At 39.1% G+C, this 26513-nt stretch overlaps 1 protein-coding gene across 10 annotated transcripts in view; it reads right to left on the bottom strand.

Moving 5' to 3' along the window:
* Window positions 1-25516, bottom strand: part of LOC144502962 (uncharacterized) — a 66680-nt gene extending 41164 nt beyond the window's left edge. Inside the window, exons 1-3 of one of the 10 annotated variants that reach the window (XM_078227402.1) lie at window positions 25343-25516; window positions 20051-20099; window positions 5804-6002 (exon numbers count right to left, since the gene is read on the bottom strand). In XM_078227402.1, coding sequence (XP_078083528.1) covers window positions 5804-6002; window positions 20051-20056 — 205 coding nt within the window. In that variant the 5' untranslated portion in view covers window positions 20057-20099; window positions 25343-25516. Of the gene's footprint in view, window positions 1-239; window positions 267-4596; window positions 4688-5224; window positions 5244-5803; window positions 6003-20050; window positions 20100-25221 lie in introns of those variants that run through there. The other 9 variants (XM_078227408.1, XM_078227403.1, XM_078227405.1 and 6 more) reach the window with 9 other exon arrangements.
* Window positions 25517-26513: the final 997 nt, after the last annotated feature.

Genomic DNA, 26513 nt, shown 5'->3' with positions numbered 1-26513 from the left:
TTCCCAACAGAAAATCAGGATGCATCTTTGGTCACACACATGCAATCCAGCACTCAGGGAATGTTTCTGGACATGCACATTTAAAGATCAATTAGGAATCTCAGCTGTCAAAATCCTTGACAATTTCTGTTTAATTCCCTTATAACCAGTGTGGGTTAAGGTTGTTGTTGAATTTACTGAAAACAACATTCTAATTCATTAAAAGGTGCAATTGAAGCAATTAACAGTCTTACTCACACGGTTTGTGAATTCTTGACTATGCATGACAAAATTATATCCAATTATTCCGTGAAATGGATAGGGTTGTTGAAGTGTGGAAAGTTTTGCTACAGGAATGGTTGAGGCAGAGACCTTTGTATCTTTTAAGGGAAAACTGAATAAACATTTGAAGCATTCCCTTCATGTAACCACCATCTTTAGAAACAATTTGTAGGTTTTATTGTTCTGGCACAGCACAAGTTTATTCCAGGGCAGGAGTCGCTGTGGGTCAGGGGGGTTAACCTGGTTCCACACAACGTATGCAGCAGAATACTCCAAAAGTACCTCCAGAGAAGTGCAAGGTATTGATAGGAAGATCATGGAGAGCCAACATAAAATAAGGGGTAAAATTCTTAAAGGGGTGGAGGAGCAATTAATTAATGAAGCATATAGTATTCTGGGCTTTATTAATAGGGGCACAGAGTACAAGAGCAAGGTGGTTATGCTAAACTTATACAAGATATTTGTTAGACCTCAGCTGGAACATTGTGTACAGTTGTGAGCACCACACTATAGGAAGGATGTGAACACGTTGAGAATACAGAAGAGATTTACAAGAATGGTTCCAGGGATGAGAAACTTCAGTTATGAGGATAGATTGGAGAGGTTGGGAGTGTTCTCCTTAGAGGGAAGAAAGTTAAGAGGAGATGTGATAGAGTTCAAAAATTATGAGCAGGATGCACAGGGTAGATAGGGACAAACTGTTCCCTCTTATAAAAAAAACAAAAAATGAGAGGGCACAGTTTAAAAATTTGCAAAAGAAGCAAATATGATGCAAGAAAAAGAATTTCACACGAGTAGTTCGGGTCTGGAATGCACTGTCTGGAAGTATGTTGGAGGCAGGTTCAATCAAAGCATTCAAGAGGACATTAAATGATTACTTAAACAGAAACAATGTGCAGGCGTACAGGGAAAGGCAGTGGAATGGCACCAAGTCATGATGCTCATTTGGAGAAAAGGGGCAGACACGATGGGCCAAATGGCTTCCTTCTGCCATAACAATTTTCTGATGTGGGCAAGGAATACTCAATAAATGGGAGGATGTCGAGAGAGGTAGGAGAAGTGAGACACTTTTAGGTGCATGTCCACAGGTCCTTGAAGATGGCAAGACAGGTGGATATGGTGGTAAAGAAAGAATATGAAATGCTTTCTCTTATTGGGCAAGGTATTGAATACAAAAATAGGGATTTAATCCTGGAACTGTATAAAATGCTGGTAGGCATTTTACCCAGAGGAGCGTGGACATCTGGAATTCACTGTCCAAACTGATGAATCAGGCTGAAATGTTCAACTCATTCACCACCTGAAGTGCTGTAACCTGCAAGGCTACAGATCAGGTGCTGGAAAGTGGGATGTTTTTGTTTTTGGCTGGCACAGGCACAATGGGCTAAATGGCTTCTTTCCGTGCTATAATCCTCCCATGTTAATAACTCGACCATTGCTTGCCAGAAGTCTAAATGGTACCTGAAGGCCAATAAAAGTTTAATAAACACAGCTCATCTGTTTCAGCTAGGGATGCAATAGACTAGAGGGGCAATTTATTTCCAATCAGAAAGCTGTATCCAAGATTATTTTTTTTTTTGCTTATCCAATTGGATTATCAGGACATACATTTGAAGCACCTAAATGACTAGCAGGAAATCATCAATATAAGTTTTAGAATTACTGCCCATTTGCTAGATGTGTATTGGTAACCTTTGTACATGCTTGCTGGTTGATATCCTTCCTACTTGTTCAATAATATGAGACAAATCAGCAATGTTCAGTTCACAGCTTCAGTTGAATCCCACTTTTAAATATGTATGTGAATTCCGAAGTCTCTGCTCTTCCAAGTCTTTCAAGGTTTAACTATTTAAGGTGTGATTTTCTCCACATTCTTCCTTCCAAAATGAATTACTTATCTTAACTGCATTATTATCTTCCAATTGTCCTCCTACAACTGATTAAAGTTTTCTAAATAGTTAAGTATGTTCCCTACTTTTCTGCTACCTGCAAAATTTGATAGTGACTCCACACCCAATACCAGATCAGTTATAAATATATTGATGAGAGTAATGGGAGCAAAACTGATCCCGAGGGAGCACCACCGTTTACAGCTCTCTTGTCTGAAAAGTAAATTTTAATAAATCCGCTCTTCTGTCTTTTAGCCAATTCCTTATCTATGTTGTCACATTCACTTTACTATTTTATCAACATGCTTCCTGTACAGCGTACGGGTCTGCTCCATACAAATTGTCAACTGCAATGGGGCGAAGTACAATTATCTTCAGCACTTCTGGGCAAGGTTAAAAAAAAATTGCTGGGGTGATCATTTCTAAATGAATTGGTAAGTTGAAACCGCTATCCATTGGGAGGATATTGATCAGCAGTAAGGAGCTGAAATCGTTTGAATGTAGTCGAATTACAAAGTTGGTCCAAAATTGACCCTTGATATGTTAGCTTTGTTTGATTTACAGAATGAGAAAAAAATGTTCAATATTTTCCCCCAAATCGGCTGTGTTTTCTTTTACTTTCCCATGAGATCTATGATTAAGATCTCTGAAGGTTTCACTGTTGTTTTAATGTTCTTTTCTCATTTAAAAAAACCAAGTGTAATATGTAGCATATAATTCTGCAAAAACTTCCATTTTGTTTTAGCTGTAGACTGGTCTAAAATTACCAGAGGTTCCAAAGAACAATTTATTCATCAATTATTTGAAGCAGCATTGTCTGGATGGCCTTGCAGACAGGGTGGCGGGAGGGAGCAGCACAATATGCCAAAGAAAAAAAAACAGACCTTACAGTTTAGATATTTAAGAACTTCAAAGCTTACTGGAATTATTACTATGACAAACACACATAAACTTGGCAGTGGCTGGAGCCAGACCTGACTTGACTCTGAAGCAAAGGAGAGGGGGGATAATCTAGATGCAGTGATCTTGCTCTGCTTTAGTTTAACATTTCACTTAGTCATGAGGCTGTTGATCTCTGGAGTGCTTTTTGAATCTAATGCAGCGGAATTATCAACTCCCCGACCTCTAAATAATAAAATTTATCACAAGAATCCTGGCATGCACAAAGTTCTCTTCTGGACAAGCCTGTTAAAGTTCCAGCCAACAGGAGCTAAGCAGCCCAAGTTGGATCCTAAAATGCCAAAATAGACTGCTGGACATTCACACAAAGGGAGTACAAGATTTGTACACCCTAATTTTCCTGTGCTGATCAGATACAAAATTCATAGTAATGGAAATTGTTTATATTTAAAGGATATTTAAATTGTAAATTAAAAATGTCAATTTAGAAGTAAATGTTTATGCCAACACTGCAGTGTGACAGCTAACATTAAACTATACATTAAATTCACTTTCGTAGTAATGTTGTAAAATCATGGCTGTATACCAAAAATTAATATGCATTTACTGGCTGAAAACCACTGAGTTTTAAAATACTGAAACAGCATTCCAATGACTTTAAACATTAGTTTTTAAAGCTGACTGGACATTTGCATGACTGTCCCATGACTGTCTCCATGAAATGGAGTCAGCCAATCTAGAAAACCTCATTAGAAAAAAAACCCCGAAGAAAAGCGAGTGGAAACATTTCCTAACCCATTCACAAAGCATCTGGACAATCACCTGCTAACTGGGTGAGGATTAAGCACTAGACATAATCTCCTCAGGTAATGAACCCTAATTGATTAATCCAGCCACAATCTAACCACTTAAATCTTGGGCCTGGAATCCACTATTCATGACCATGTTTGGGTTACTTGTCAGTGGAGAGAGGATTATATGTCAAGCCAAATAACTATCTTTTGTGTTTAACAAACTGCTTTTCTCCCTGCCACAATACGGAAAAGGTGCCATACAGGCAGGGCCCAAGTGAGTCATCGTGTGTTTTTCCCTCTCTCTCTACGTCACGTCTGCAGGTTTGAGCCATGTCTGCTGATTGACCAGCTACCCACTGCAGGCAGTATGTTAAGTAACCCACGCATCTGCTGACTCCAGAAGAACAGACCAAAATTGATAGTCAGTATATTTGAATTGGCCTGACTCCGAATCCAGACGGACCATCAATCTCAGACTGAAACCATTAAAACCATCAATCTACAAGATCCATATACATTTAACACTTATTCCAAAAAGACTGCTTAATCTATCCTCCCACGCTGTAAATTACTTGTGTGTGAAACTTGAGTGCATGTGTGCAAGTCGGAGTGCTTTTTTTAGACTGGGTCAAGAACAAAAAATACAATTCTCTTTTTAAACATATGTATAAGGAAACCTGTGTCATTTACAGTCACAGCACGCAAACAGTTAAACATTCACTGAAATGGAAAGCGTGTCCTTTTAAAAATACCTGTTGTCGTCAAACAAGGAGTGGGGGAAAAAGGACTCCTTCTCACCTAGTCATAACAGCAACCTTGGTTTTGGCTTTAAGAGGAAATAATCTGGACAAACATACACAAATTATAATCAACTTTTTTTATTTAACAAAAAACTGAACAGCTTTGAAGTTTTCAAAATCTGGAAGTTGGTATTATGTAGCTTACTTTTATTTTACTTGCTCCTTACACTGTGGTGTGTATGAGCATTTAATTGCATGTGGTCGCTTGCGTAGGTCTAATACAAGCAGATTTTGACTACTGTTTTTAATACCTATGTTCCTTTTCACCACAAGGCCCAACTCCAGCTATTCTTTTAGATCAGACTTGACTCTCAAAACAAAAATGAACAAATAAATCAGAAATGGACACAAAGTCCCACTCAAATGGACATGCTGTGGAGCTTCACTGATGAATGTGAAAAAAGTATAACAAAAAGAATACAAGAAACCATAAAACACTGCATTGTATTTATTTTTATATTTGCTAACTTTTCATTCTGCCATATCATGTACTATTCCTTGTTAAAATAAACAAGCAATTGCTGCCAGGTCTCAGCTAATGATACTGAAAAGGAGAGAGTGATTCTATATTGATCAATACCTGGGTGTAATGGGTTTAAATTCAGTCAGCCAGTCAGTCTGAAGATACTAGACAGAATGTAATGGTGAGTTGTCCACGTTCACACATGCGTCCCACAGCAGCAGTGTACAGGTCCGCTATTCATGTGGCACAATTTGTAACTTCAGATTCCCTTGGACTTGCTACAACCCTCCATTGGCGTTATCAGTAGCTTCAGATTCTCACAAATTTGCTAATCGTCTTCATTTAAAATAATTTTGTTCAACAAAACTACTTCAGAAATTCAATTCTTTGTAACGTGCTGAGTCTGGAAGCACCAATTGTTCCACAGGATACAACTGAAAAAAGGATGAAATGATTTGTGGGATGGACCATAGCTCTCAAGATGTTTCATAAAATGCTTTTTCTCTTTATGGATGTGGTTTGCAATTCTGTATCTTTTTGGCATTTTCCATTATTATTTGTGATACCTAACTATCCAGAACCAACGTGCAATAATCTGTTTTAATTTGCCCCTTACAACAATTTTCAGAGGAAGCAATAATAGAGAAATAATAGGCTGTGGAGCCTACAAGGTCAAAGTGGAATTCATTGTCTTACCTGCAAAATCAAGCCCTTTATCAACATGTTTAACTCTGTAATGTGCTCTCAAGATGACAGGATCCTGGTAGGCTTCAGTCACACTACAAAAAGGACAGTGCATGTGGCTACCTTTAGAATTAGAAGAACATTTCTCATCCTGGCAAAGAACTGGATTGTAGTTGTGCTCTGTTCCTTTAACCCTCACTGATGGATGAGTCTGCACACAAAATCAAGGTAGAAAGTGTAATTAGACAAATGTAATCCAAATACCTCCTAAAGAACTATTTACCTATTAATACATTTGATTAAGTGGCACATCAAAGCATGTTGTAGAAAATAAAAGCTCATAGGAAAGGGGGCAACATATTGGCATGGGTGTAAAATTGATGGCTAACTGGAAGCAGAGAGTAGGCATAAATGGGTCTTGTTCACAGAAAGAAGTCTCACAACACAGGTTAAAGTCCAACAGGTTTATTTGGTAGCGCCTATTGGTAAACCTGTTGGACTTTATCCTGATGTTGTGACACTTCTTACTGTGCCCACCCCAGTCCAATGCCAGCATCTCCACATTAGGGTCTTTTTCAGGTTGACAAGGTGTAATAAGTAATGTGCCGCAGGCAGTGCTAGGATCTCAACATTTTGCAATTTATCTAGTGACTTGGATGATGGAATGATTGCCAAACTTGCTGATGACACAAAGGTAAGTAGGAAATAAGTAGTGAAGAGGACATAAGGAAGCTACAAAATCATATCGATGGGTTTAGTGAGTGAGCAAAGATTGGCAAACTGAATATGGGAGAAAATGAAATAATCAATTTTGGCAGGAGAAAGATAAAAGAGAAGCATATTATCTAAATGGTGAGAAGATGCAGAGGGATCTGGCTGTCTCAGTGCATGAATTGCAAAAGGTGAGTATGCAGGTACAGTAATTAGGAAAGCTAATAGAATGTTACCATTTGAGTGTGAGCGAATTGAATACAGAAGTAGGGAGGCTATACTTCAGTTATACAGAGCACTAGTGTGACCACATTTGGAGTGCTGTGTACGGTATTGGTTACCTTATTTAAGAAAGGATGTAAATGCATTGGAAGCTGTTCAGAGAAGGTTTACCTGAAATGGGCATGTTGTCTTATGAGGAAAGATTGGACAGGCTCAGCTTGTATCCACTGGAGTTTAGAAGAGGTGACTTTTTTATTTAATGCATTCATGGAATGAGGGCTTTGTTGGTTAGGCCAGCATTCATTGTCCACTCCTAGGTGCCCTTTAGAAGGTGTTGGTGAGCTAACTTCTTGATCCGCTGCAGTCCACGTGGTATCGGTATACCCACAGTACTGTTAGGGAGTCCCAGGATTTTGACCCAGCAACTGTGAAGGAAGTGATATATTTCCAAGTCAGGATAGTGAATGGCTTGGTGGAGAACTCCCAGGTTGTGGTGTTCCCATGTATCTGTTGCCCTTGACCTTGTAGGTGATAGAGGTTGTGGATTTTAGAATAGTCAGGGGCTTTTGCCTTTGCAGGATCCAGTGCCTTCAGCCATTTCTTGATACCATGTGGAGTGAATTGAATTGACTGAAGACTGACATCTCTGATGCTGGGGACCTCGAGAGGAGGACAAGATGTATCCATTCAGCAATTCTGGCTAAAGATTGTTGCAAATGCTTTATCTTTTGCACTGATGTACTGGGCTCATCCGTTATTGAGGATGGGGATACCTATAGAATCTAGTCCTCCTCCAGTAAATTGTTTAACTGTCCACCACGATTCACAGCTGGATGTGGCAGGACTGCAGAGCTTAGATCTGATCTGTTGGTTGTGGGATTATTTAACTCCACTTGCTGTTTGGCATCCAAGTAGTCTTTTGTTGTAGCTTTTCCCAGTTGACACCTCATTTTTAGGTATGTCTGGTGCCATTCCTGGTGTGCTGCCCTGCATTCTTCATTGAATTGACTTGATTGAAACATACAAGGTCCTAAGGGGTCTTGATAGGATAGATGCGTAGAGAATGTTGCCTCTTGTGAGAGAATCTGGAACTAGGGGGTCACTGTTTAATAATTAGGGCATTGCCCATTTAAAATGGAGACGACACAAAACAAATTCTGAGGGTCATGTGGCTTTGGAGCTCTCTTCCTGCAAAGGCCAAGGAAGCAGAGTCTTTGAATATTTGTAAGAAGGAGGTGGATAGATTCTTGGCAAGGAGGAGGATGATAGATTATGAGGGGTGGACGAGATGCGGATTTGAAGTTACTAACAGATCAGCCATGATCTTATTAAATAGCAGAGCAGGCTTGAAGGGCAGAATAGCCTGCTTCTTGTTCGTAATATGTTTAGTATCATGCTTGTTCAATACATTGTGAATATAAATCTGAAAGCTATGTGGAGGTTGGGTGAAAACTGCACATTTACAGAAAGTAAGCATCGTACTGCACATCGCAGCATAATTAAACTGCAGAACAGTGGTTCATGACCATAACCACCTAAATGACAGAGCTCCCAGTCACATTGTTCAGTTACAAAGAGGTAAAGTTGGATGAGAGTGACTATACGAAGTCAGGAGTATTGCTTATGGCTCAATAATAGAATTAGCAGAAACCTTAGAGCTAGCCAGTCTCATGTATGGGGCAGGATTAGTATTTTCTTCTACAGGTCCATTTTACAGACATATTCGTAAATGAATAGGAAAGGATGACCTACAAAAGTGATAATGCACATTTTCATTATTACTATTATTTCACATCTTCTTCACAACTATGGCGAAGAGTGATAGAAGGAAAACTAAACCACTAAGAACTGTTAAAGCTGCATTAAAATCAATTCAAACAAAAAACATGCATTTTTGCATGGGGGGTGGTGTTGAAGAAATAGAGGCAGAGGAGTTTAAATGAAAACTGCGCCTTCCACGCTCATTCAGAATGAGAATTAATCAGACAAAGGAAAGGTCAAGTTCACTGCAGCTTATTTATAAATAATTAGAGGAAGAGACATCTGCTTCTCTTTATTAAGCCGACAACAATGACCTGCCTCAAGGGCAGTCGGATCCATTTAGTAATCATGGAAATTCATACATTCCTCATGGTGGGACAGGGTGCTGAGCCCCTGTATAATTGTCTTTTAAAAGGAAATGCTACTGGAGAAAATTGCAAGAGAAAATGAACTTCATTATAATCTCAGTATTCATTGTAAAGTAACTTGAATTGATGTCACATCTTCAACATACGTTACAATCCCAGCTGATATTACTACTGGACAGTCAGGTCCCAGAATGGAATCCAGCTCGACAGATCCCAGCTTCTATTTTTCTTTACTGACGTGGGTGAACAAAGTCACAGGATTGCCAATTAATTTTTAACAAAAGATTAAAACATTAAACATGAAAATATTAACTGTGATACATCACTCTTTTACCCTAGCTATACCTATACAGATATACAGGTTTATAAGGATAACACAACTTGCAAACATCAGGTGGGATTTTCCAGCCCTAAAAGGCAATGCCTCACGGCCGGTTATCTGGCAGCAGGACGGACATGCCACACAACACACCATTGACATCGGCGGGACTGGCAGATCAGTGGGGTGAGGGGAGAGCTGGCAGCAGAAAATCCCACCTTAATATTCTCAGTAAGTTCACAATCCTTATAAACCAACAGACAAAATGTGGTCAGATTCACCACACTCAGAAACCAAATGACAGATACCACCCAATATAACTACTGTGGATTTCTCATCAAATCTCTCAAGATGCTTGCCCACTGTGAGCCAACTGGTCTCACTGGAACTCTGACTTCCAGCATGAGGGTTTCCAAACTTTACTCTCGAAGAACACACCTCCCACACAAGGCTCTCAGATGCCTCCAGCACATCCAGGATTTCAACTTCTCCTTCTGGACCACCACATGCATTCAAGCTTCAACACAATCTTTCAGGGACCCAGCCACGATAACAGAACGCTATTGCTTTACAGGGTGGATTAAGACTTCACCAAGCTTAGGAGCACCTTGGATGTCTGGCTCTGACTAGCCAATGTCTTCAGGTAAAAACCTTGCAGCCCTGTCTCTAACAGGGAGCCACTCTCTGCTCCCGACTTAACTGAACAGAATCCTTTTGCCGATATCTGTTTTTTGCTCCTTTAAATCCCTGGAACTCTCATTCCTAGATTTCTGATTACTCTTTAGCTGGAACTTGCTTTATGTTCCTCTGCACTGTCCTGTCTCCATTGGCAGTTTCTGTGAGAGCCGCTTTCTCCTTGTTTACCTAGTTCCAACTGAACTCCAATATTTCTGCTTTTCAGTGTGCATGCACCTCAGTTTTCTAAACAACAGCTTCGTTTTAAAAAAGTGCGCAATTGCTTTTACACCATAAAACCTCAATTGCAATGCAGGCAAAGTTTAAAAATGAAATTAAAACTACAGCTTTGACAAAGGGTCATCTGGACTCGAAACATCAGCTCTTTTCTCTCCTTACAGATGCTGCCAGACCTGTTGAGATTTTCCAGCGTTTTCTATTTTGGTTTCAGATTCCAGAATCTGCAGTAATTTGCTTTTATTTAGACTTTTAGACACCTTTGCTCAACATGAAGCTAGACCAAAGGTTTAACCCCCTTCTTGGCACACATATACAGAAACACAAGTTAAGCTTAAACTTATACCTCATTCTTAATACCATAAATACAACTATAAATTATTTAAATTATCTCTATTTCCTAAAACACAGAATAATGCTTCACAGAAGCGAAAACACCAGCAGAAACTGACAATGACCCAGAGTTATGAGGAATGGTAATTAAAAGTTGTTCAAGGACATGGGTTTTCAGGGAAAATCATAAAATCCTACAGTGTAGAAGGAGGCCATTCGGCCCATCGAATCTGCACCGAACACAATCCCACCCAGGCCCCATCTCCATTTTACCCCATGTATTTACCCTAGCAAGTCCCCCTGACACTAAGGGGCAATTTAGCATTGCCAATCCACCTATCCCACACATCTTTGGACTGTGGGAGGAAACCAGAGCATCTGGAGAAAACCCACGAGACGCAGGGAGACGTGCAGACTCTGCACCCAGTGACCTAAGCCAGGAATTGAACCCGGGTCCTTGGCACTGTGAGGCAGCAGTGCTAACCACTGTGCCACCCTTAGAAGTGGAGGAACATTTGGGAAAAGAACTTCAGAGCTAAAATCCTAGACAGCCGAAGGCACAGCCATCAACGCTGAGACCCTGAAAGTGAGGCAGTTCACAAGATTCCAGAGTTGGAGAAACACAGATTTCAGTGTTGAGGAATTGGGGCAGATTAGAGGTTGAGAAGAATGAAATCTGGAAGTATTTGAGCCAGAGGATAAGAATTTTGAATTGAAAGATTTAAGAGATTTAAAGCTAGTCAGTGAGCACAGGGGTGCTCAACATGAAGCTAGACCATGTCTTATGTCACTACACTTTCCCTCACTGTTCAACATGGGCTCTGGCTTGAGAGTCGAAGACCTTGAGATTTCAGGGGTACATGGCTCTGGTAGCGGAGGGCATTATAGAAGCTGCTTCATTGTTTGAGATGCCTCTCATGGTCACAGTTAACAGAATTTGTTTGGCTCTATCTCCACTTCGGCATAAGGACATTTGTTCTGAACGACTGAGACAATGTTTCACTAGTTCCTGATGAGAGGGATTCCTCTGGGTTATTAGACAATGCATGTTTCTTTGTTTCTGGATGTGTTGACCGATCAGAAAGTCATCAGCTGTGGGGGTTACAACCTAGGGGCAGGACATTGTGTAAGTAGCTGACCCCTGACTAGAGCTTCTTTGTTGCTGGCTCTTCCTGGAACAGAAGACTGTTCATTCTGTTCCTGATGTAACTTGCCTCATGGTGGATGGTGCAAGCAGCAGTAAGCAAATAGATTGTTCACTTTAGTAGGTTTTAGGCAGCCTGCGGTGTGTCGAAAATGGATTCTAACTTCTTGACATAGGCATCATCCCCAGACTAGGCAAATCTATTCAGCTGCTGAATAGTATGGGGCAAGGATAGTTATTTGTAATGTTCACAGAACAGCTTCCCATTCAGAGTTGACCAGCTTCCTTAAGACATTATTTCTGGCTGAAATCACTTTGACCTTGATGATATGATCTTTGAAGCTTGGAGGGCAATCCAACATGGCTCCAATGTATACTGCTTTAAAGGTGTTCTCCTGTACCATTGTATGTTAAGTTTTCACTTTCCATTTTAGAAATAGGAATAGAGATAGAGGTGCAAAGAACTGATGTGCGTCTTTTCAAGGTTGGCTGCAGATGGGGGTGAATTAAAGCAACGTATAGCATAGATATATTCTACTCAGGGCTATCCAACTCAACATGCATATGCATTTCTTTGAAATAGCTATCATGTAGGTCCTATTCCTGCCCCTTGGCCCTACAAATTTACAGAATCATACAGTGTGGAATACAGGCAATAGAGTTTTAGATGATCTGGCACTTATATTTGGTAAAGGATGGTTAGGTTGATCAGAAGAGAATTGAAGTAGTCAAGAATGGAAGGGTATTGTGGAGATAGAAGTGCGTAGCCTTTGTGATTGAGCGGTGTATAGTTAGAAACTCAGCTCAAGTCAGATTGGATGGCGAGGTGACAAAAGTCAACTTCAACTTGAGCTGCAGATGATGACAGCAGTTTTGAAAAAAAAAAGGGTGACAGTGCCCAAGAAGAGGAAACCATTTAAGTTTATTTATTAGTGTTACAAGTAGGCTTACATTAGCACTGCAATGAAGCTACTGTGAAAATCCCCTACATTGTCAGTGAGTATGGAAGCAGATAGGGGAAGTTGTGAGATCAGCAGTTCAGAGAGTAAGAGGTGAGCTTTATGGAAAAGATAAGCTTGAAAAGGACATAAGGACGACAGAGGAGAGCTAAAGAAAGATATAGATTCAAGACTAAGGCAGACAACGATCGGGGTAGATTGTAGATAGCTGATCAGATGGTCTAAACCTTGGTGACAAGTCAGTCCATGAGCACTTGGATTTTATTGGAGGTGAGACGAGAGGAGGGACGAGAGGGGGGTTTAAGGATATAGTACATAATGGAGTAAAGAAGCCAGAGGTTATCTTTGCTTTCAACCATGATCCTGAATTGAGAGAGAAATGTCCGATAGTGCTTTATGCCTGATAGTTTACAGCCCTAATGACATACAAACCCGATAGTCTTAAATTTACTATATTTGAACTTTATTTGACTTCTGGATGTTTGTTAATTTTGTCAAAGAAAAATATTTATTTATCCTTAATGCCATACAGTGGAAAGCGCAAAGGTACAGTATTAAAAACAAGATCAACAATAACATTAGAAAATACATACATAGAAATCACACTATGTTTTTAACAAGTCTTCTAAAAGTCACTACATTTTCAGCATTCACAACAAAATCAGGCAAAGCTTTCCAAGTATCAACAATCTATGTGACAAAAAACTGTGAATATCAAGACATGAACCAAATTTCTGTAGTTGATACAGATGACCACAAAAAATACTGTAATTGTGAGTAAAAAAAATTTCAGACTTAGAGGTAGTAAGGCCATGTAACAATCTATAAACTTCAATGAAATCAAAAATCAGTTCTTTCTTCTCTAAAGACTATAATCTAAGAATTCTTGAATGCTCCTCATAAGGCATTTCCCTAAGGCCTTCCATTTTCCTGATAACGCACCTTAGCATGCTCTAAATAAACTGTACATCTCTCTGAAAGCATGGATTCTAAACTCCAGATGTGGGCGTACCAGCTGCCTATCGAGTTTAAGATAAATGCTAACATCACTGACAAACACATGACTTGGTTTACGTGGATGTTAATGAATAGCTAAGTTACATACAGCACATTGTTCCTAAAATATCAGGTTCATTTCTTATCTATTAAATGGACATGTAATAATTAGATATGTACATCTTATTAAATGTACATCTTAAAAACTTATATGCATTTCAAAACCAGAATGTCTTGTGCAAACGTACTGCATAAAGCTGCAATTTTTAAACAAACACCAAATCCATTCACATAGATAGCTTTAACTTCTACATGAAGGTAACCTCAGTCAGTCATGGAAATTCATTGATTCACTTCTCAAGGTAACGTTAAAGTTTATTTATTAGTCAAAAGTAGGCTTGCATTAACACTGCAATGAAGTTACAGTGAAAATGCCCTGGTCGCCACATTCAGGCGCCTGTTCAGGTACACTGGGAGGGAGAATTTAGCATGGCCAATGCGCCTAATCAGCATGTCTTTTGGAGTGAGGGGAAACTAGAGCATCCAGAGGAAACCCACGCAGACATGGGAAGAATGTGCAGACACCGCACAGACAGTAACCCAAACTGGGAATTGAATCTGGGTCCCTGGCGCTGAGGCAGCAGTGCTACCACTGTGCCACCCGAAGTACACATCTAATTATTAAGCTGGTCTTTCCAAATGCATCCCCCCCCCCCCACTGGTGGATTAACTAAATTGGTGTAAATAATTGTGTTTCATTAGCAAACTGAGAAGTGCCATAACAGTATTATGGCAAGCTCACAGTGACCGTCCATTTTTAAGCCATCCTAAAAATGATTGCAGGATTGCACCATTCTGATTGGCAATTCTAAAATCAAGGAACGAATGGGCGGGATTCACTCCCTTTCCACGGTGTGTTTGGTGGCAGGAGGTGGTGAGCTGTTCATTGGCGGTGAGCTGTTCATTGGCGGCGGGATCTTATGGTCCCGCCGTTGTCAATGGGGTTTCCCATTGAACACACCTCTTACCACCGGGAGACCCGTGGCAGGGGTGCGTCATCTGCGGGACTGTAAGATCCCATTAGCATAAATACCAGCAAGCTTTTGGTGAGTGTCATAGAAATCATAGAAACCCTACAGTGCAGAAGGAGGCCATTCGGCCCATCGAGTCTGCACCGACCACAATCCCACCCAGGCCCTACCCCCACATATTTACCCGCTAATCCCTCTAACCTACGCATCTCAGGACTCTAAGGGGCAATTTTTAACCTGGACAATCAACCTAACCCGCACATCTGTGTCAATGATTTATCAAAGGGTAAAGTCTGAAAAAATAAGAAAATAAAGCATGGAAGTGTAAACAAATATCACTTTCTATTATATAAAAATACAATCTAAAAGTGTAATTCTAAAAGAAATTGCATTTAATTTTGATGGCTTAAAAAGTAAAAATTCAGAAAACACTGCTTATTTTGAAAACACTAATTTGGAACCAGCTATAAAAAGAAATTCATGCAATGTACAGGAGTGTAACTATTGCCTGGCTACTTTTTAGCTCAACTTAGTCAATGGCACTGTTACGACAAAGAGAGAAGTTTGTTGGTTGAAGCCAACATTCCTCTATCAACCAAAACTATTAACAGATTAACTGGTCATTTGCCTCATTTTCTGTTTTTAAGGGTTCTGCAGCAACTAATGCTTTCCTCCATTTCAACAGCGACTGTCCTTCCGAAGTAATCCATTGGTTGTGAAGCATCTTAGAAGTCCGGCGAACAGAATGTACAAATGCACCATTTTTTCCCTTTCTAATAATCAAAAAACTCCCATTTGTAGTGACAGCAGTAGTTGCTATTTTTAGCTTGCCTGGTCGATTCTCCCAGGCTAAAAACTACAGTAAGATAATCACTTCATTGAACAAATGCGAGTTATGTCTGGCTATTCCTTCAAACATTCCATGAACGGACACAAAAATCATACAGATTTCCTTGATATAATTTTTTTTTAAATGCACAAATCTGCCATTTTTGACAGCTACTGTAAAGCAAAGCAGAGTACCAAATTTGCTATTTTGGCACATTGCAAGTCGCACATGCCTGTTTAAATTATACCTGTGTAATAAGCTTATTGTTGAAAACAGTAACGAATGAGGACTAAACTTCATTTATTTCTTAATTATTAAATAAAGTGAGAATATACTATGTTTTTAACCATCATTGCCACACATTACAAATTGTACACCATGTACTAAAAACCAGTACATGGAACTGACTTCCAAAACCTTCATTCACATTAATATCCAATGAAGACAAAAAAAAGCTGTCAAAATATATTTTAACTTTTATTTAGTCGTTGCAAATTTGTCAGTTTTCAAACACAAAAGCCTCTCAGGCTTGACTGCTGTCAGATCTCATTAAAATTAAAATGGCATCCCAGCCATATATGGATATGTACTCTGCACAGTGAATTTTTCACAGTCAACTATACAGAGATAAAAATTAAAAGGCTGATATTTCTTGATAAACCTCCTTGTTTCATGAATAGTTAAAACAAAAAAATCAATTACTGGGAATGTGAAGGGGATACAGGAGAAAGATACAAATTTACATGACAGATGGTAAAGGAAAATATTCAGCTATTAAGGGCTAATAATTTTATACTAAATAAAGCAAATTGGTAATGCTCACATATTTTGTGAATTCAAATGGATGCACACCAGAACTAATTTTTTTTTCTCCCTCAAATCACTATCGGATATATATTCAGAATAACTTACCAGAATTTTAGGAAAAGTTTAAATCTATTTTTGCCATTTCTTAGATCCAGTTCAACTGCATTTCCTATTTTAGGAATTTTAGTGAGCATCTGCTTAGTAGCATTCATGCAGATTGCAACTTAACTCCATCTCTTTCAAAGCATTACTTCAAATTTTCCTTTTCTGTAATGTTCACAACATTTTATTACTCTATTTAGTATTTAATACCCAAACAGTTTATGTTAATCACTTCCTTCCAGGATTGCTGTCAGGAAATTTGTTTTCATAATAATCATGAATAAAAGTTCTTCACCAACCAAAAATAACCTTCAAGCAAAATAAATTAAGAAAACAATAAATTGTTTTTGACAAGATAAAAAGTTCCGTCTGCATGCCATTGGTATCAGATAAATAAAATTAAACAATTAGATATGCGGTGTAGCAAACTAACCTGCTGCAGTACATTGATTTAAATGAGGAAACTAATCTTGTGAATAGATTAAAAGTAAATGATTTGAACCATCTTCACTGATCTAGCAAGAGAAAACCCGCACTAACTGCTTCTTAAAAGAATTTTGTCTTCTTTATCGTAACCAAACTCTGAAAAAGAACATGGGCCTTAAATTTGACCTTCTCACTTGAAGTATAGCTTCAAATTTACTTTTTCTAGAATGTATTATAATAAAGTACCAGAATAATGCACGTTGTTAGCACGACATTTTCCAATTCTGCCTTGCTCATGTAACTATAAAGTTCAGCATTTGGTCCATCATTTTTGTCAGTTAGCATGTCTCTGGTCTCAATGTCATGACAATATCAGTGTTCTGGACCCTTATCATATAACTCTGCAATATTATGGGCCCAAAAAGCATCGACTTAGCAGGCGTACAGGAAATCATGGGAGACAGATAGGAGTCCTAAGAGAAAAGGAATACCAGGGTGGAAGTACTTGTAACCTTCACTCAACCCTGCCACTGCAGTGGCTGCAAGGGCAGCAGGCAACAATAAAGCGGATGTGCAGCAGGTTGGCCATCATTCTCTGTGAGACTTGCTAATGTCTCAGAAGGACAGTAAAACTGCTGAATTAGGAATTTCTTGCCAGCTGAAACAGTGCCAGCACTATGAGCAAGAAATTGAAATGGAGGAACAAGTATAGCAAACCTAGCTTGATACAGAATTAAGAAATGTCCTCAGCTTGGAGTGGCACAAAGCAAAAGGCTACAGTTCAACATTGTTAATTTTCAGACAGTGAGCTCCTGATATCAGCCATCAAATGTCTATTCTGCCCACACATCCTAAATTACTCGCTTGAATTTCCTCAAGAGAAGAATACCTAGAGAGAAGGCGACGAAACCGAGAGAAAATGAAATGGAGGCTACACCCTAAACATGAAAAGTAAACTATGGAATGCAATCTGCAAAGCTTTATTTTTCATAAGTTAGATAATTAGCTAGTTTCAAAGGTTTTTGGCTACTGAATTTCACATCTAGAGAGCATATGGTCAAATAAGCAAAGTTTCCAACAGATGTATTTATGAATTTGAAAAGGTAAATTCAATTCATAGAGTCATAGAGGTTTATAGCATGGAAACAAGTCCTTCAGCCCAACTTGTTCATGCTGCCCTTTTTTTTAAACTCCAAAGTTAGTCCCAATTACCCGCATTTGGCCCATACTCCTCTATACCCATCTTACCCATGTAACTGTCTAAATGCTTTTTAAAAGACAAAACTGCACCCGCCTCTACTACTACCTTGGCAGCTTGTTCCAGACACTCACTACCCTCTGTGTGAAATAATTGCCCCTCTGGACACTTTTGTATCTCTCCCCTCTCACCTTAAACCTATGCCCTCTAGTTTTAGACTCCTTTGGGAAAAGATAATTGACTATCGAGCTGATCTATGCCCCTCATTATTTTATAGACCTCTATAAGGTCACCCCTCAGCCTTCTACGCTCCAGAGAAAAAAGTCCCAGTCTATCCAGCCTCTCATAAGAACATAAGAAATAGGAGCAGGAGTAGGCCATCTAGCCCCTCGAGCCTGCCCCGCCATTCAATAAGATCATGGCTGATCTGAAGTGGATCAGTTCCACTTACCCGCCTGATCCCTATAACCCCTAATTCCCTTACCGCTCAGGAATCCATCTATCCGTGATTTAAACATATTCAACGAGGTAGCCTCCACCACTTCAGTGGGCAGAGAATTCCAGAGATTCACCACCCTCTGAGAGAAGAAGTTCCTCCTCAACTCTGTCCTAAACTGACCCCCCTTTATTTTGAGGCTGTGCCCTCTAGTTCTAGTTTCCTTTCTAAGTGGAAAGAATCTCTCCACCTCTACCCTATCCAGCCCCTTCATTATCTTATAGGTCTCTATAAGATCCCCCCTCAGCCTTCTAAATTCCAATGAATACAAACCCAATCTGCTCAGTCTCTCCTCATAATTAACACCCCTCATCTCTGGTATCAACCTGGTGAACCTTCTCTGCACTCCCTCCAAAGCCAATATATCCTTCCGCAAATAAGGGGACCAATACTGCACACAGTATTCCAGCTGCGGCCTCACCAATGCCCTGTACAGATGCAGCAAGACATCTCTGCTTTTATATTCTATCCCCCTTGCGATATAGGCCAACATCCCATTTGCCTTCTTGATCACCTGTTGCACCTGCAGACTGGGTTTTTGCGTCTCATGCACAAGGACCCCCAGGACCCTCTGCACAGCAGCATGTTGTAATTTCTTTCCATTTAGATAATAATCCAATTTGCTATTATTTCTTCCAAAGTGAATAACCTCGCATTTGTTAACGTTATACTCCATCTGCCAGATCCTCGCCCACTCAGCCTGTCCAAATCTCTCTGCAGACCTTCTGCGCCCTCCACACGATTCACTTTTCCTTATAACTCAATCCATCAAGTCCCGGTAGCATCCTAGTACATCTTTTCTGCATTCTTTTTAGTTTAATAATATCCTTTCTATAACAGGGTGACCAGGATTGCACACCGTATTCCAAGTGTGGCCATACCAATGTCTTGTACAACTTCAACAAGATGTCCTAACTCCTGTATTCAATGTTCTGACCAATGAAACCAAGCATGCTGAATGCCTTCTTCACCACTCTGTCAACCTGTGACTCCACTTTCAAGGAACTATGAACATGTACCCTTAGATCTCTTGGTTCTGTAACTCTCCCCAATGCCCTACCATTAACTGAGTAAGTCCTGCCCTGGTTCAATCTACCAAAATGCATCACCTCGCATTTGTCTAAACTAAATTCCATCTGCCATTCATCAGCCCACTGGCCCAATTGATCAAGATCCCGTTGCAGTTGGAGATAACTTTCTTCACTGTCCACTATGCCACCAATCTTGGTATCATCTGCAAACTTACTAACCATGCCTCCTATATTCTCATCGAAATCATTAATATAAATGACAAATAACTTAGTGCTGTTGATCCTTAGAAGTTCCTCTCCACTTAGGTTCTGCCCAAGCTTTCAAAACATGGAAATTAACAGACAAACCAGAAAACCTAAATGCTACGTGGCTATCAATTCTAAAGGTTTATCTTTATTTCTCTACTGAGAAATTGCCTGCCTTTGAATCCACAGTCAATGCCAATGTTCCTTAGTAATAGCTCAAAAATACTAAGATAGAATTTTAGGATAGCTGAAACAAAGTGTTTTTTTTTAAGAACGTTCCATCAAAAGTGATTTTTGAGGTGCCCCTTCTAATTCTTCAAATTTATGTTGTTTTTCTTTTGTAATAAAAAATTGCCAGAAAAGCTTACCTTCATCGATTATCTACCACTGATTGATCTCTATTACTCTCCACGGCAGCTGCAAAAACCACAGGTAACTGGATCAGAGAACTACACTGGCTGCATCAAGGTTCATCTAAGGACAGTCAGTTTTGTTATGAGGTTACATGTTTTTTGCATCTCAATTTTGCTTTGGGAGATTGTTCAGATGAATGACCTTTCCGCTTGTAAACTGAGAAAGGGAGAATTTTAATTTAATGGCCTCTGTACGATGTTGCACAGCACTTTACAACCAAAGCACAGTTTAATAACTGTTACCTTGTAGGCAAATGCCACAGCCAAATTATATACAGCAAGGTCCCACAAACTGCAAACAAATGAATTATTAGATAATCTGTTTTAGGTGATACTGGTTGAGGATAAACACTGAGCAGGACATTGGAAGAAACTCCTCTGCTCTTTTTCAAATAGTGGCACGGCATTATTTACTAATCAGGGAACCTCAAATGCAAGGTACTAGCAACCATGAACTAAGACGGAATTAAATTCTAGTATATACTGCAAAATTTTCTATTAACATCTTTATAACCTTTAATGCATTATAAGCTTGTCATTATGGTACCTTGACATCTGACATGAAGTCCCTAGTTTTTGATTGTTTTTCTTGATAGTCATTTTAAAAAATAGTTGTAATTACACCTCATCAGATAATTTAAAGTTAAACCCTGTTAATTATCTGAAGATACTCGATATTAAGAAACCAATATAGTCCAATTCCTCATGACTTAAAATTGAAAAAAAAATTGCTTTCAAGAGATATCAATAGAGCACCATTTCTAGTTTGCTCTTTCTTTCTTTTCCAGAAAAAAATCAATACTTAATCATCTATCATAGTCCATACGCTGTTGATGCTTAGTACAGCAGTTAAATAGTCAAATAAAGCAAACAAAATCACGACAAAACATAGCATGCACTATGAAAATCTGGGTCTGGCACACCCTTCAAGAGCTTATACTAGAAACACCGCACTGTGATTAAGGTTGCAAAATCCACTACTGCAGCAAACATTTACTGCATCAGCAAGGGTGCAAATGATTGATAGCATATCCCCATGATACTTACAATGTGCTGTCAGAACTACATAAGATGCAGGCAATGCACAAAATGCAATAATCAAGTGAGATTTGATATTTCCCTCGGTCATCTTAGCACACTGAACAGAATTATCACCCAACACGGTTATCTACACTGCTAGCTTTGACCTTGATAGCTAACAATCATTGTTACTTTCCTACTGCATAAATTATACAAGACAATTAAATCTAGGCAGCTAAATTTAATAACACCTTGCATTTAAATAGTGCCTGTAAAATCCTGAGTGGCTTCAAAGGAGTTCTATCAATCACAATTTGACACAAAACCATAAAAGGAGATAGTAAGACTGGTGATCCAAGGCTTGGTCAAAGAGATAGGTTTTCATAAACACCTTAAAACAAGAGTGAGACTGACTGGTTATGGAAGGTAATTCCAGAGCTTATGGACAAGGCAGCTGAAGGCCTGGTTGCCAACGATTGGGAAATGAAATATGCAAGAGGCTAGAATTGGAGGAGCACAGACATTCTGGTGGATTGTAGGGCTGGAGGAGGTGACAAAACTAGGGATGAAAGGAGTAGAAAACAAGAATATTAAAATCATGGCATTGCCAGACTGGGGACAAATTTGAGTCACAGATCACTGGGCAATAGATGAATAAGGCTCGGTGCAAATTAAAATATGGATAATAGGGTATTGGATGAGGTTGCAGAGGGTGCAAAGTGGACCACCAGACAAATTAACATTGGACAGTCAAGCGTTGCGGGACAAAAAAAAGATGAGAGTTTCAATAACAGATCAGCTTTTTCTTGCTTGTTCTTAAGATTTGAGAGTCAGTGGAAAGGTCAACATTTGATGTTCATCCCCAATTAACCTCAAGAAGATGCTTTGTCCTGGATGCTGTTAACCTTGGGTGTTGTTGGAGATGTACTCTTCCAAGCAAGTGGAGAGCATTCCATCACACTCCACCTGCCTTGTGAACAGACCTTGGGGGAGTTAGGAAGTGAGTTACATACTACAGAATTCCCGGCCTCGGACGTGTTCTGGTTAGCACAGTTTTTATGTGGTTGGTTCAGTTCAGCTTTTGGTCAATGGAAACCCACAGGATGGTGGGGGATTCAGTGAAGGTAATATTCTTGAATGTCATGGGGGGGATACTTAGATAATTTCTCTTGTTCGAAATTATTACCTGTTCAAGCCAGTTCAAGCCTGAATGTTGTTCAGGTCTTGCTACATTTGGGTATGCACTGCTTCAGTATCTGAAGAGTTGCAAATATGAACGGGCTGAGAAAGGAGTGCAGATGGCCAATGTTGGAAGGTGGAAGTAAGAGATATTGGTGATAGAGAGAACATGATACTTGAAACTCAACTCAGGGTCAAATAGGACACAGAGGTTGTCAACAGTCTCAAACAGTGTCCAGAGCCACACATGCAATCAGTGGCTAGGGAACAGAGTTTGGGCAAGGACCAAAGACAATGACTTTGGTTTTTCTGATATCTAATTGGAGAAAATTTCTGCTCATCCAATTCAAAATATTGGAAAATTAGCGTGAGAAATCAGAGGTAGTAAAGGGGTCCAAAGAGGAGGAGGCCATAGTGAGGTTGAGCTGGGCATTGTCAAGCTACATGTGGAATCTATTAGGTAATTACAGTTTATTCATTTAGGAACTAAAAAATTATCTTAAATCTAGAACGCTTGCACAGTAGTTTAAAAGAAACGTATGGATGTTACAAATTGGTTTAGTCAAACACAGTTCTGGAGAACCGCAGTTATCCAAGTATCATTCGTAGTTTTCTCACTTTTCTTGATTCTTAATTCTTTATAAAGCAAATATTTGTCTTATATAATTTTTCATCTATCGTAAGTTCCTTCTAACTTTCTATTCCTTTTAACATTCTCTGTTAACAACAGATGCAAAATCATATGACACAGTCCAATAATACAATTAATGCTGCACTGTACAGCACAGCCCAGAGCTTCAGATAAAATCTACCAGTCACAATGTAGAGGAGGTTTGGACAGCATTCAGTTGGATTTCCCAGTGTTTTTTTTAAAACAACTGCAACAGCATCTGCAACAGAACAGGCTGTGGATAACAGCCAAGATGCAAACAGTTTGGAAAGAGTGGGGGAAGGAAAGAAAAAGGGCACATTTAAGAAAAGATGGGTTTTTATTTTATTTATTATTTATTGTCACAAGTAGGCTTACATTAACACTGCAATCAAGTTACTGTGAAAATCCCCTAGTCGCCACACTGAGGGAGAAGTTAGCATGGCTAATGCACCTAATCAGCACGCCTTTCGGACTGTGGGAGGAAACCCACACAGATACGGGGAGAATGTGCAGACAGTGATCCAAGTTAGGAATCGAACCCTGGTCCCTGGCGCTGCGAGGCAGCAGTGCTAACCGCTGTGCCACCGTGCAAGGTGAATGAGAAGTCATAAGTAAGATAGTCACATCTTAAAGTAGACAATTTGTATTTCCGTAGCGAGTCTTAAGATTCAAATTAAAGCTGCCAGCCCCAGAATCGTTTCAGAACTGCCCAGCTCCAGAACCCAAGGTCAGAGTTCAGTACACATACTTAACTAAGCAGGAAGAATTTTACTCTCTCCTGACTAGAGTGGCATGACTCAGTGATTTCTGCTGCACTTTGATTTCAATGAAATCTTGAACGCTAAAAAAACAAATTCCTTATTCTGTTGCACAAAAACTGTGTAATGAAAATGGAACTTTCGCAGTTCATGTACCTAAATAGAAGGGATGCCTTAAAATACTTATGTCATGTCAACAACAATTTCTAACCTTAATCCTAATCACTGACTTCTATCCCCAGCTATGAATCCTAACAATCACCAACCCTAAATCCACTAATCCTAAAACATTAACACTCAATCTAAACCAAAAAGCGATCAATTTCAATAGATTCTCCAAACATTTAAAACCAGATCAGGTGATGGTGTCAAAGTAAGACCCCCAACTTGTATCTTATGCATTTGGATTGCTGCACACATTGGATTTCAGAGCTCTGTCAGTTATTTTTGTTACTGTGGTTTATAGAAGTCATTCTGACAGAACAATTACTAACTGTAACTGAGATACATTTAAATGATTACAAACAAATTTATTTTAATATGTTTCTTCTTACATTAATCAACATGCAGCATATTGAAATACAAATTTGGAATCTGAAGTAATCATAGTAAAATGAGTCCTACACTGTCCTTTGAAGACTTTTGCATTAATTTAGCAAAATGGGTAAGGGACTATTTATTGGCTTATATATTCTACTCCTACTAGATTTCTAAATTTAAATTGCTTAATTTTATGGAAATTTTATTTTCATTCCTTTATTTCAAGTTTTAAAATGTTCAGTTTCAAGGATATTGTAAATTAAACCTACGAATCCAACTTTTAAAAAAATTTCTTAAGAACATTTAACAGTGTAAAGTTATGATTGATTGGAAGATGTTCACAAATTAATCTAAAATTGGTACAGCCACAGGGTGTTGTATCCAGCTTTAAGGTAACTGTTTACGTTCTTATCTAACTGTTTTATGAATGACTGATAGGTCTAACATGACACAAAAACTTAGATTGGTTAGAGGTAAAAGCCACTGGTGTTAATATTGTGAGTTAAGAATACAGAAGAATTTGCACTGGAATCTAGATAGATTCTATGTCTCAAAATATACTTCAAAAACAATTTGCAATATACACAACTAGTAAAATTCCCTTCAATAATGTTTCTTTTGTTAATTTAATAACAGAAGAGAAACTTTTCCTTTTGGCATTCATGTGATCAAAATGCACAACAGGACAGAAGAGCTCTTTTATTGCCTCCCCTTGTGTTATATGCAATAGTTTTAAACAAAACTATCTTTCTATTGAGGTCGATCAAAAACCAATTTCTCTATCCGTCTGGTCAATTACTTGGCATCAAATGAACATGTGAAACACAGCACTGCTCTTTAAATCTTTTAACCCTGCTGGGTAGGTACCAGCTTCCAACAACAGGTGACCCAGGCTGGGTTGGAAAACACGGTCTCTTGTTCGCAGCTCTTGGAAAGTAAAGCATTTACCATGTAAAAAGATATATATATATATTTACATGTATGTTTCTGTGAGTATAACAGAGCCAGTGGAAGGGATAACCGCCATTTTAGGAGAGCCCCAGTCAAAGCGCCGGCCTTTGCTTCACTGTCAGCCTGCAGCAGGTACACAGTACTCACAATGAACGCTGTCATATCCCCTCTTCAGACTCTTCCCCCCTCTTAGGCTCGACCATTTGGCGGTTTATTGGTTAAAAATGCCGGCCCCGGAGGACGTTTTTGTTTTGTGTGTTTCTCGTCATCACTTTCGACCGGACGGCGAACACTGAATACGTCGCCTTCGGGAGAGAGGGCGACGAAGAGGCCCGAACGCGGCTTCGGGCGCGGCGACGGAGATTGCCGAAGGTTGCGTTCGGCTCCACTCTCTCGGAAGGTGCGCTCGGCCCAATGCAATGCACCAACTGCACTCCACTCCAACAGACTGCAACTTGTCAGCAGTATCCATTTTTTTTGTCCACTGACCAAGGTTCACACTTTGAAGGCACTAAAACACCAATTTAGATATTTCTAAACTAAGGATTAATTATATATAAGAATATTTCTATTTTTAAGAGTGCTAAACTAATGTAGAATTATTAAATGTCCAAATATTTTGCAAAGTTACTGCATAGACAATTGCATCGATACTTTGCCACATTAATAATTAAATGAGCTATTTCTGTCATGGGAAGGGAAAGGAAAACCAATCCATTTTGTTGTACGTGATTTTAATTGTTTCATTTGATTTGACTTGATTTATTATTGTCACGTGTTAGTATACAGTGAAAAGTATACAGTGATATCTAAAATGTTCGGCTTTCACAAGAACTTCCTTGCTTTGCAGCGTTTTGCCATTTTAAAATGAAGAATGGGGATCAGAATTAAATGTCTCATCTAAGCACTTGACATCATCCGCGCTTAACTTAATTTAAAATTCCATTAACCTTGAAATGAATAAAAGAGAATCTGATACTTCAGTCTAAAGACCAGGAAGATTTTGTGTGTGTTTGAATGGTTGGAAATTGAAATTGGCAAGAATGTTACATTAAAAGGAAGTCGTATCTTTTAATGAGCTATTTAGCATCACAATATTCTATCTAACTGTTTAGAAAGGGTGAAACAACATCTTCCCGTTAAATTAAATAGTGCCGGTGCGTAAAACAATGATTTATTAACATTGTTTCAGACAGGGCAACATTACATGTTAGTGCGTATCTTTGAACATAACATCTAAAATAACACGACTGTGAAGTAAATTAGAGGAAGGCCTTTCGTTTTCTTTATATAGTCCCTACATTTATTCACGCTTACA

The sequence above is a fragment of the Mustelus asterias genome, chromosome 13 (genome assembly GCF_964213995.1).
Source record: "Mustelus asterias chromosome 13, sMusAst1.hap1.1, whole genome shotgun sequence".
Classification (NCBI taxonomy): Eukaryota; Metazoa; Chordata; class Chondrichthyes; order Carcharhiniformes; family Triakidae; genus Mustelus; species Mustelus asterias.
This window is presented reverse-complemented; position numbering and strand designations above follow the sequence as displayed.